This window comes from Diadema antillarum, unplaced genomic scaffold, assembly GCF_040938485.1.
Source record: "Diadema antillarum isolate AM-2024a unplaced genomic scaffold, OU_Dant_1.0 scf00000102, whole genome shotgun sequence".
In the NCBI taxonomy this organism is placed as follows: Eukaryota; Metazoa; Echinodermata; class Echinoidea; order Diadematoida; family Diadematidae; genus Diadema; species Diadema antillarum.
This window is the reverse complement of record NW_027270991.1, coordinates 426,239-438,896: the sequence shown is the minus strand read 5'-3', so window position 1 is coordinate 438,896 and position 12,658 is coordinate 426,239. Positions and strand designations below refer to the sequence as shown.

Here is a 12,658-nt window from a genome sequence, read left to right as displayed (position 1 = left end):
TGTACAGTATTTAATACTGGTTCCACAGTTACCATGCATTCTGAATGCACCAGCCACGTACCAGTATTGGCATGACACATACATGTATACCGTAAGTTATTTGTATATTTCTTGCTGTATTGTCGGTAGAAAAAAAAATGGATTGCTAGAACTTGTTATTAAGAGTATGGTAGTTTAAATGACTTGAAAAAAATGCGGAAAAAAAAAGGAAAAAAATGGCGGTTGGGGTAGGGGTAAAGGAGAAGGAAATTTAACCCTAAATATGGGAAAAAGGTTAGTTTCATGTAGAAGCTTAGGTTTTCCACTAAAATTATCATGATAATCCATTTCCTTGACCCCTAAAACATGGGGTTAGACACCAAACCCATCAAAATAGACCGAAAAATAGCCGAGTTATAGCCAAAAATGTAAGTTTTAAAGCCCAAACGGCGGCCATCTTGGATTTTTTACGATTTCGGCCAGGGCACCCCGGATTTTGCATTTTTTTCATTCTTTTTTTCAAAAATGGTGTCAGTAGGCAAAAAGTCATCAAACTAAGGTGTGATGAGCATGTTCTGAAAATATTACCTAAAATTGACCATCTATAGCCCACCTCTAGTATTAAAGAAAACTTTGTAATTCCATTCATTTTCGATTCTAATCAAAACGGTCAACATGAATCTCTCCTCTATGGCCCACTATACGATATTACACTGGAACATAACAGATGCAAATTAAGATACCCTTGCTTCTGATGCTGATGTCTTGAGGGCAAGAAAGAAACCTTCGGGTAGGCTGACTTCCCCTAGCTCCAGAGTTTTAAGGTTTGGCATGGTGCAAATACTCTTGGCATATTCCTCTGATGCAGCAGCAGAAATGTCAAGTCCTCCAGAGTGTTTGATTGATTCCAGCTGTGCAGTACATGAAGAGGGTGAGAAATAACATAAAATACTAAGGGAAGACTATCCTGTCAGTGTGAATATAATACCTCCATGTATTCATCACTTTTCCTCCCTCCTACACACACAAATACGAACAACACATAAACAAAGAGTACATTATCGAATAAGGATCCCGACCGATTGGCATGGAGGCTTGTAACAATTTTCATTCTAAAGACATAATGTAACATTGTGGTCACATAACTGTAAGTTTGAACAAAGCAACAATCTACGGAACAAGTAAAAAAATCCATGAATTCAGATTCGTAATGTTTGGTGGGTAACAGGTGCTCTTTTTTTTTTACACAAACCTTGGCAGCACCAAGAGGAAGACCATGAAAAAGAAAAATGTGGATTTATGGATTTGAGCTGTGGAGCGAAAGGGAGGGGGGGATTTGAAACACAGATAAAAAAAAAAAAAAATCTCTTCAGGCAGAAATTAAAATGGCATCGCCTTAATAAAGGTCCTTCAACGTGTCAGATTGATTCCAGCTATAGTAGAAATGAAGGAAATATCATACAGGTATTGATGATGATTACGATTTCATATGCTCGTAGAAGCTGAGATACCCCTATCATATTTATATACATTTACGTATAGATATGTTTATATGTATTTTTTTTTTCTCTTAACACACCCCTTGCCTGCACCGAGAGGTAGATCATGAAATGAAGACTTATAGATTGTAGCTGTGGAGTGAGGAGGAGGGGGATGATGTAAAACACAGATGAAAACACCCATCACTTCAGTAAGTACATACGATGACATTGCCTCAGTAAAGTTTTCCATTTAATTTTACACAAAAAAATCTTACACTATTTTTTCTATCCTATTAAAGAAACCACTACCATTCACATTTGTAATATTAGTACATGCATCTTCTAAGGAGTGACACCTAAAGTTATATAGGATTGTGGGGTTATGTCAGCATCTCCTATTCAATTTTCAGTAGACCTTAATATTGGAATCATTGTTTTGTGTACTTGGGAAACCACATCCATCTCTTCCTTCATTTTATGAAAAAGAAAAAAAAATCGGTTTCTGATCGAATGATTACAATCCTTCTGTATTAAAGAAAACTTTGTAATTCCTTTCATTTTCGATTCTAATCAAAACGGTCAACATGAATCTCTCCTCTATGGCCCACTATACGATATAACACTGGAATATAACAAATGCAAATTAAGATACCCTTGCTTCTGATGCTGATGTCTTGAGGGCAAGAAAGAAACCGTCGTCTATGTTGACATTCTGTAGCTCCAGAGTCTTAAGGTTTGGCATGGTGCAAATACTCTTGGCATATGCCTCTGATGCAGCAGCAGAAATGTCAAGTCCTCCAGAGTGTTTGATTGATTCCAGCTGTGCAGTACATGAAGAGGGTGAGAAATAACATAAAATACTAAGGGAAGACTATCCTGTCAGTGTGAATATAATACCTCCATGTATTCATCACTTTTCCTCCCTCCTACACACACAAATACGAACAACACATAAACAAAGAGTACATATTATCGAATAAGGATCCCTACCGATTGGCATGGAGGCTTGTAACAACTTTCATTCTGAAGACATAATGTAACATTGTGGTCACATAACTGTAAGTTTGAACAAAGTAACAACCTACACCACAAGTAAAAACCCATGAATTCAGATTCTTAATGTTTGGTGGGTAATAGGTGCTCTTTTTTTTACACAAACCTTGGCAGCACCAAGAGGTAGATCATGAAATGTGGACTTATGGATTTGAGCTGTGGAGCGAAAGGGGGGCGGGGGTGATTTGAAACAATGATGATAAAAACCCATCTCTTCCGGCAGAAAATAAAATGGCATCGCCTCAATAAAGGTCCTTCAACGTGTCAGATTGATTCCAGATATTGTAGAATTGAAAGTAATATCATGCAGGTATTGATGATGATTACGATTCCATTTGCTCATAGAAACTGAGATATCCCTATTATATTCATATACATATACATATACATATTACGTATAGATATGTTTCTATATATTTTTTTCTCTTAACACAACCCTTGCCTGCACCGAGAGGTAGATCATGAAATGAAGACTTATAGATTGTAGCTGTTGAGTGAAGAGAAGGGGGATGATGTAAAACACAGATGAAAACACCCATCACTTCAATAAGTAGTGTGATGCGCCTTGAACAAGGCTAATACCAATAAAGAGGTCCGCAGCAAGTTATCGCTCTCAGATCAAGACATGGCTTCCCAATCGTGGTCTTTTGCAACATTGTTGTGATGGTTTGGGTGCGATCTGCCAGGAATGGAGCGGAACATTTGATTGTCATGATGTGGTGATTGGGTTGAGTCGTGACAAATTGGGGGCTTGTCCGGGAGAATGAACAGACAAGCCGTTTTCTTTCGCATGTTCCATGCGGATTGTGGTGAGGACTCTCACGTCTGGTTGTACACGTGTGCTGTAAGTACGTAGTGTATAGCGTCGATGGTGTATAGGCTCATGTCGTATCGGGCCTATGTACCTGCTTGCATGTAGGTTCTGTTAGGCCTCATGCGTTTTGGTGAGGATTCTCACGTTTGGCTGTACACGTTTGTTTTTAGTATGTAGACAAGTGTATAGCGTCGATGACAGGCTTATGTATTGGGCCTGCATTGTTTGCATGTTGGTTTTGACAGGCCACATGCGTTTTGGTGAAGATTTTCACGTTTGGTTGTGCACATTTATTGTGTATAACATTTATGCTGCGTAGGCTTTGGCAGTCATTGACTGTGTTTGTAGTTTTTAGACTACGTTTTGTGTGAAGGCCTGGTGCAGATTTTGGTGAGGATTCTCACGTTTGGTTGTGCACGTTGTGTATAACATTTATGCTGCGTAGGCTTTGGCAGTCATTGACTGTGTTAGTAGTTGTATAGGCTACATTCTGTGTGAAGGCCTAGTGCAGATTTTGGTGAGGATTCTCACGTTTGGAACGTTTGTCGTTTTTGCATGAAGGTCTTGTGTAGACCAATTCAGTTGTGTGCGTATATAGTGCATAGCGTGGGTATTGCGCATTGGGCTCGCACGTGTTTTGTAGTCGCAGACGGTCGGTCGGTCTAGCGCGTCGTGTGTAGGGCTAGTGCAGTTTGTGAGTGTGCGTATTGCTGGATGTGTATGTGTGGGGGCTTGCGTACACATTGGCTACGGGTCACGCCGAATTTTCTGGAAGATTAGCCTCGGTTAAAGGCTTTGATATATTTTCCTTGGTTTGCACAATCGTGCTATGTGGTCGTTTGTAGTGAGTGTGTATACTCATTTTATGACCTTAGATCACATGCTAATGTGATGTCGTGGTGTTCTGATTGTATGCCTGATTCGAAGGCTTAGGGATTTTGATGTTTTCTGCTTATCGTAGAACATTTTTGCCTGTTCTGCGCATGTGACTGGGTTCATGCGTACATGTGTACTCATATGCAGTGCATTTCTTTTGTTAAGGCTTTGTAGTTTTGTGAGGATTTGTGACTTCTTGCAAGTTTTGATTTTGATATTCCCACAATGGCTGATGTCGTGCAGAGCTTTGTTGATGAACCCACTCAAGAAGGTTTTAATAACCTGAGGAAGGCAGAACTGGTGGAAGTTGCTCGGATTTTAGAAATCCCGATCAAAACATCGGATCGAAAAGCAGAGATCAAGGACACAATTTCTGAGTTTTTTACCAATACTGGTATCTGGCCTGCCTCTTTGTCAGAGGATGAAGCAGGGACAGATGATGGTGAAATTATCACACCTTTGGTAACCCCTGCAGAAAGTGAATTGAAGAAAATTGAGATCCAGCTTCGGATGAAGCAGCTGGAAGTCGAGGCAAAGAAAATAGAACTCGAAATCAAGTCAATCGATGCAAAATCGAATGAACCTTCTTCCGGCAGTTCAGCAAAGTCATCAAAATTTGATGCATTAAGGCAATCTCAATTGGTTCCGAAATTTCGTGAAGACCGGGTAGAAGAGTTTTTCCAGCACTTTGAAAAAGTGGCTGTGAGTTTAGAATGGCCCAAGGAAGTGTGGCCGACATTGATACAGAGCTCGCTGGTAGGGAAGGCCCAAGAGGTCTATGCGTCTCTCACTATCCAAGAGTGTTCTGACTATGAGAATTTGAAGAGTTCCGTGTTCAGGGCGTACGAGTTGGTGCCGGAAGCCCACAGGCAACTGTTTCGGAATTATAGGAGACGGGATGATCAGACATTTGTTGATTTTGTGCAACACAAGCAGACCCATTTTGAACACTGGTTAAGGTCGTCTGGTGTTGATGATTTCCACAAACTGAAAGAGTTGGTATTGTTAGAGGAGGTGAAGAGGTGTGTTCACCCAGATCAGCGGCAGTACCTGGAGGAAAGGGAAGTGAATGGTGCCAGGAGAGCTGCTGTCCTCCTTGATGAGTATGTGCTTACCCACAAGGGTACTTTCAAACTTTCTTCAAGCAAGAAAGGAGGCCAGGGTGTGCCAAGAAGAGGAGCTGTTGCTCCAAGCATTCCCAAGCCCGATCTTGATCAAAAGCCGAACAAGGCTTGCTTCTATTGCAAGAAGGACGGACATGTGATGTCAGCTTGCTGGAAGTTGAAGAAGAAGCGAGAAAAAGAGGGGATTAGCAACCCCAAAGCATTGCCAGATGCTTTTGCTATCACTCGCACAGAGCATCTGCCATCGTTTGAACGGGTGGCAGAGAATTACAAACCTTTCATATCTTCAGGGTATGTTAGTTTGACGCCTGATAGTGAGCAGGTTCAGGTTCACATTTTGAGGGATACAGGAGCATCACAGAGTCTCCTGTGTGCAAATACATTGCCATTTTCGGTTGAATCTTCTGTGGATTCAGAAGTTTTTGTGAGGGGAGTTGAAGGTGGGAGTGTCCGAGTGCCTCTTCATAATATTGAATTGAAGAGCGATCTTGTCAGTGGCTCAGTTGTAGTAGGTATTTTGCCTACATTGCCAGTCGAAGGTGTCACCTTATTGCTCGGCAATGATATCGCTGGAGAGAAGGTTTTGCCTCACTTTCTCCCAAGTAAGACACCCGTGGTTGACGAAGCCACAGAGAAATTGGTTCAGGATATGCCTGATGTGTTTCCCTCATGTGCTGTTACCAGGTCAATGGCTCGTGAACTGGAGAAAGAGGAGCAAGAGGATATCTTGGCTGATACTTTCTTCTCTAGACTTGAAGAGTCTAGCAGCAGTGATGATGCACATATGGACCATGGTCAAATGTCAGAGATTTCTCGTAAGAGTCTGGTTGAATTGCAGGGCAAAGACCCTGAAATAGTGCGTCTTGCACAGTCACTTGTACCTGAGGATGAGGAAGTGAATGAAACTGTGAAGTTTTACAAGAGGGATGGTATCTTGATGAGGAGGTGGCGCCCTCCTGATGCCACAAGTGATGAGGATTTTCGAGATATTCATCAAGTAGTGGTACCAAAGATGTACCGGAAGGAGATCATATCTCTTGCCCATGAAGCACCATTGGCAGGTCATTTGGGGATCAACAAAACCCAAGAGAAGGTGCTTCGATATTTCTTCTGGCCAGGTTTGCGACATGACGTCGCAGAGTTTTGTCGGTCTTGCCATGTGTGTCAGGTAGTTGGCAAGCCAAACCAGAAGATTCCCCCTGCCCCTTTAAGGCCAATTCCGGCTTTCGAAGAACCGTTTAGTCGGGTCATTGTGGATTGTGTCGGTCCTCTTCCAAGGACAAAGTCGGGTAATCAGTATTTGCTGACGATGATGTGTGCATCTACCCGCTTCCCAGAGGCAATTCCATTACGGACGATTACTGCCAAGAATGTCAGTAAAGCTCTTGTGAAGTTCTTCACAATGGTAGGACTTCCAAAGTGTGTGCAGTCAGACCAAGGGTCTAATTTCACATCCAAAATCTTCCAACAGGTGATGAGTGAGTTAGGTGTAGAATGTAAGAACTCAAGTGCTTACCATCCACAGAGCCAGGGAGCTCTTGAACGCTTTCACTAAACCTTGAAGAATATGATGCGTGTGTACTGCAGTGAGCACGAGAAAGAGTGGGATGAGGGTATTCCTCTCCTCTTGTTTGCAGTTCGAGAATCGGTCCAGGAATCTCTTGGATTCAGTCCTTTTGAACTGGTCTTTGGGCATTCAGTTCGTGGTCCCTTGAAGATCTTGCAAGAAAAGATCTTGGTTGAGCCAGAGTCCAACCTATTGGACTATGTGTGTCAGTTCAAGGATAGACTTTCTTGTACTCGTGAATTAGCTGCAGGTCATCTGAAGGCAGCCCAGTCTAACATGAAGAGACTGTTTGATCGGAAGGTGAAAGAGAGGCATTTCGAGCCTGGTTCTAAGGTTCTTGTGTTGCTCCCTCTTCAAGGAGATGCCTTGAAGGCTAGATATGCAGGGCCATATGTGGTTGAGAAAAGGGTGAGTGATGTCAATTACATCATCCTGACACCTGATAGGAGGAAGAGGAGACGACTCTGTCATGTCAACATGCTAAAGGAGTATGTTGAAAATGTAGAAGAGGCTAAAGAAAAGCCTGTTGCCACAGTTGGAATCGGTTGTGAAGTGGATGGTGAAGACAGTGAGAGTGATGATGTGGAAATTCCGCAGTTGATGTTGAAGAATTCTGAGGTGTTAGCAAATCTATCTGACACATTATCTCATCTTCCAGGAGTAGAGAGAGCTCAGGTGATGGATGTAGTCCATGAGTATGAACACCTCTTCAGTGATGTACCAGGTCGTACTAGTGTGGTGGTGCATGATGTTGATGTGGGGGACTCCTCCCCTGTCAAGCAACACCCATATCGTGTGAATCCATTGAAAATGGATGTTCTGAGGAAGGAAGTTCAATACATGCTTGAACATGACCTTATTGAGCCCAGTAAGAGTGGATGGAGTTCTCCCTGTGTGTTGGTTCCAAAGCAGGATGGTTCTTTGCGTTTCTGTGCGGATTACAGGTTGCTCAATTCGAAAACAAAGTCAGACTCGTACCCTTTGCCCCGCATCGATGATTGTATTGATCGCGTAGGGAATGCCAAATACGTCAGTAGGTTTGACCTTTTGAAGGGGTACTGGCAGGTTCCCCTCAGTGAAAGAGCGAAAGAACTGTCTGCATTCGTGACTCCTGACGGATTCTACCAATACAAAGTGATGCCGTTCGGGATGAAGAACGCGCCCGCTACATTCCAGAGACTCATCAACACCGTCACGTCTGGCTTGGTGGGATGCGAGGCGTATCTCGACGACATCATAGTGTACAGCCATACATGGGAGGACCACCTTCTGAGAGTCAGAGCACTGTTTGACCGCTTGACCAGTGCCAACCTTACGGTGAACTTGAGGAAATGTGAGTTCGCCCGAGCAAAAGTCGTGTTCCTGGGTCATATTGTGGGACATGGTTCCGTCAAGCCTGTTGAAGCAAAGGTGGAGACGATCCTGAACTTTCCCCGCCCACAGAGTAAGCGAGAGCTGAGACGATTTCTGGGCATGACTGGCTATTATCGGAAGTTCTGCCATAATTTTGCTGATGCTGCAACACCGCTCACCAACATGTTGCGGAAAGACTCGCAGTTCGACTGGTCAGATGACTGTCAAGTTGCTTTCAACCGGCTGAAGGCGATGCTAGCGAGTTCTCCGGTTCTTGCAGCGCCGAACTTCGACAAGCAGTTCATTCTTATGGTGGACGCGAGTGACACAGGAGGAGGAGGAGCCCTGATGCAGAAGGACGACAACGGAGTTGACCATCCCGTCGCGTACATGTCCAGAAAATTCAACAAACATCAGCGACGGTACTCCACTGTCGAGAAGGAGACGTTAGCGCTCGTCATGGCTCTTCGTCATTTTGACGTGTACCTGAACACTACAAAGTATCCAGTGCTGGTGTACACAGACCACAATCCGCTTGTGTTCCTGTCGCGAATGAGGAACAAAAATGGACGCCTAACCAGATGGGCGCTAGTGCTACAGGAGTACAACCTTGTGATACAGCACGTACGCGGAAAAGACAATGTCATTGCAGACGCTTTGTCCCGTGGATAAGATAGAAGTACGCGTATTTCCACGGATGGGACAAAAGGACACAGATGTGCTTAATGTCCAGAGATAACAGACTGGTGATGACTTGGAAGCATGAACAATACCAGACAAAAGAAATGTGTTTCCATGTTATTGTAAGAGAAGGATATTTCTCATGTCAAAGAAAGAGTGTTCTTGTTTTGAAATGATGACACAAACATTGTGTACACTGTTTTAATTTGTATTTATAATTTGTTCTTGTCTGCATGGGAAAAGCAGCATGTTTTCCAAATTGTCATGATTTTTGCACCAAAATAGGGCAAAATCATTTCCAGTGATATAGCATGAGTTTTGCTATGTTTTATGCTTTATGTGCTGAAGAAAAGGGTTTTCAGTAATACAGCATATTTTGATACAGTGTAAAATGTAGACATTGTATTAATTGGAACTGCAAATTAAGTTGCATTGCTTTTTGCAGAAAGCACACACAAACACACAAAAGCTGTCGTTGCTTCTCTTCAAATGCTTAATTTGCAAGAGTTGGAATATTTGTGGTATCACAGAGTTGACCAATTATACACATTTTCCATAGCATAGATATCGATTGAGTGAAATTATGACACTATGATATTCATAATGTTGTGAATGTGTAAGGTTCATGAGACCATACAGGTGTACAGACATAACCAGGTTATATTCATGTGATATCTTGTTTCAGAAACAGAGAGAGTATAACAGGTGTTCATTAATTGCATTGTTTTGCTATACTCTAGTCACTGTACATGCATTTATTGTCTTGACGAACAAGGCTTTACAGTACTTGAACAGAAGTGTCAAGGAATTAGAAATGTAGAGATGTTTGTCAGACCAAACCGTTGAGCAGAACACATTGTTATATCAGCTTTTTAATAAAGTTGAGATTGCTACAAGCTCACCATGTAAAAAAATGGTTATTAAGTATAGTGAATGGAAGATTACTTCTGTTATTGGTGACATATAATCACGACAAAAATGTGTGAAGTTCATTATGCAAACTGCATGATTATCAGTGTATGCAGGTTATTCAGTGGTATGTGTAGCGTTTTTTTTCTCAAGCATATGCACATCAAGCTAAGATAGAAGTTTGATCTGTCCATATTTATGGTATATTGTTTTCATGATACAAGTACAGTGTATTTTGTTCTGAACCAGCAGCATTTCTTAGACTTTGACTAGGTGTTTGAAATGTTGGCCATTTGATACTCATAAGCATTTCAGGAAAGCTAAAGAGAATACATGCTTCATGATTTATGACCAAGCAGAAAAAAAAAAGAAAAAGAAAAGAAGGAATGTTGTGGTTGTAAAGTTTTGCGCGTATACGCACATGCTTGTTCCGAGCAGGTAGTGGGTCTATATTTAGACAGTTAGCCTACGCTCAAGAAAGGTTTTGATAAGGCTCATTAAGTTTGAGCTTGTTTATGTGAAGAATCCACTTTAGTGTATGAACACACAACTGTGCATTTTTTATGTATTGTGTTTCGGAACATGTTTGTAACGACTGTTTGCAGTTTGACTGGAAAGTTCTTCCATAACTTCCCGTCTTAAGGGGGGAGATGTGATGCGCCTTGAACAAGGCTAATACCAATAAAGAGGTCCGCAGCAAGTTATCGCTCTCAGATCAAGACATGGCTTCCCAATCGTGGTCTTTTGCAACATTGTTGTGATGGTTTGGGTGCGATCTGCCAGGAATGGAGCGGAACATTTGATTGTCATGATGTGGTGATTGGGTTGAGTCGTGACAGTAGACACGATGACATTGCCTCAATAATGTTTTCTATTTAATTTTACACATAAAATCTTCACTATCTTTTCTATTAAAGAAACCACTACCATCCACATTTGTAATATTAGTACATGTATCTTCTATAGAGTGACACCTAAAGTTATATAGGATTATGGGGTTATGGCAGCATCTCCTTTTCAATTTCCAGTAGACCTTAATTGGAAGGACTGTTTTGTGTACTTGGGAAACCCCACCCATTTATTCCTTCATTTTATTAAAAAAGAAAAACAGTTTCTGATCGAATGATTACAATCCTTCTGTATTAAAGAAAACTTTGTAATTCCATTCATTTTCGATTCTAATCAAAACGGTCAACATGAATCTCTCCTCTATGGCCCACTATACGATATTACACTGGAACATAACAGATGCAAATTAAGATACCCTTGCTTCCGATGCTGATGTCTTGAGGGCAAGAAAGAAACCTTCGGGTAGGTTGACTTCCCCTAGCTCCAGAGTTTTAAGGTTTGGCATGGTGCAAATACTCTTGGCATATTCCTCTGATGCAGCAGCAGAAATGTCAAGTCCTCCATAGTGTTTGATTGATTCCAGCTGTGCAGTACAGAAAGAGGGTGAGAAATAACATAAAATACTAAGGGAAGACTATCCTGTCAGTGTGAATATAATACCTCCATGTTTTCATCACTTTTCCTCCCTCCTACACACACAAATACGAACAACACATAAACAAAGAGTACATATTATCGAATAAGGATCCCGACCGATTGGCATGGAGGCTTGTAACAATTTTCATTCTAAAGACATAATGTAACATTGTGGTCACATAACTGTAAGTTTGAACAAAGCAACAATCTACGGAACAAGTAAAAAAATCCATGAATTCAGATTCGTAATGTTTGGTGGGTAACAGGTGCTCTTTTTTTTTTACACAAACCTTGGCAGCACCAAGAGGTAGACCATGAAAAAGAAAAATGTGGATTTATGGATTTGAGCTGTGGAGCGAAAGGGGGGGGGGGGATTTGAAACACAGATAAAAAAAAAAATCTCTTCAGGCAGAAAATAAAATGGCATCGCCTTAATAAAGGTCCTTCAACGTGTCAGATTGATTCCAGCTATTGTAGAAATGAAGGAAATATCATACAGGTATTGATGATGATTACGATTTCATATGCTCGTAGAAGCTGAGATACCCCTATCATATTTATATACATTTACGTATAGATATGTTTATATATATATTTTTCTCTTAACACACCCCTTGCCTGCACCGAGAGGTAGATCATGAAATGAAGACTTATAGATTGTAGCTGTGGAGTGAGGAGGAGGGGGATGATGTAAAACACAGATGAAAACACCCATCACTTCAGTAAGTACATACGATGACATTGCCTCAGTAAAGTTTTCCATTTAATTTTACACAAAAAAATCTTGCACTATTTTTTCTATCCTATTAAAGAAACCACTACCATTCACATTTGTAATATTAGTACATGCATCAAAGGAGTGACACCTAAAGTTATATAGGATTGTGGGGTTATGTCAGCATCTCCTATTCAATTTTCAGTAGACCTTAATATTGGAATCATTGTTTTGTGTACTTGGGAAACCCCATCCATCTCTTCCTTCATTTTATGAAAAAGAAAAAAAAATCGGTTTCTGATCGAATGATTACAATCCTTCTGTATTAAAGAAAACTTTGTAATTCCTTTCATTTTCGATTCTAATCAAAACGGTCAACATGAATCTCTCCTCTATGGCCCACTATACGATATAACACTGGAATATAACAAATGCAAATTAAGATACCCTTGCTTCTGATGCTGGTATCTTGAGGGCAAGAAAGAAACCTTCGGGTAGGCTGACTTCCTCTAGCTCCAGAGTCTTAAGGTTTGGCATGGTGCAAATACTCTTGGCATATGCCTCTGATGCAGCAGCAGAAATGTCAAGTCCTCCAGAGTGTTTGATTGATTCCAGCTGTGC

The 12,658-nt window shown here is 41.3% G+C and overlaps 2 protein-coding genes across 2 annotated transcripts in view; both read right to left on the bottom strand.

Annotated features, from left to right (window-relative positions):
- LOC139718921 (uncharacterized) overlaps positions 1-890 on the bottom strand; it is a 50,571-nt gene extending 49,681 nt beyond the window's left edge. The window contains exon 1 of the mRNA XM_071630372.1: positions 723-890. Coding sequence (XP_071486473.1) covers positions 723-812 — 90 coding nt within the window. The 5' untranslated portion in view covers positions 813-890. The remainder of the gene's footprint in view (positions 1-722) is intronic.
- Positions 891-1,887: 997 nt separating this feature from the next.
- LOC139718918 (uncharacterized) lies at positions 1,888-12,646 on the bottom strand. Its single transcript, XM_071630368.1, has 3 exons — positions 12,485-12,646; positions 11,102-11,269; positions 1,888-2,280 (listed from the first exon to the last, which is right to left on the bottom strand). The coding sequence occupies exons 1-3, from the start codon at positions 12,572-12,574 to the stop codon at positions 2,104-2,106; spliced, it is 435 nt and encodes a 144-aa protein (XP_071486469.1). The 5' UTR covers positions 12,575-12,646; the 3' UTR covers positions 1,888-2,103.
- Positions 12,647-12,658: the final 12 nt, after the last annotated feature.

Coding starts and splice junctions, on each gene's coding strand:
- LOC139718918 (XM_071630368.1), bottom strand. CDS start 12,574: ATGCCAAACCTTAAGACTCTGGAGCTAGAGGAAGTCAGCCTACCCGAA. Junction 11,270..12,484: donor TACCAGCATCAGAAGCAAGG/GTATCTTAATTT, acceptor TGTACTGCACAG/CTGGAATCAATCAAACACTA. Junction 2,281..11,101: donor CATCAGCATCGGAAGCAAGG/GTATCTTAATTT, acceptor TGTACTGCACAG/CTGGAATCAATCAAACACTC.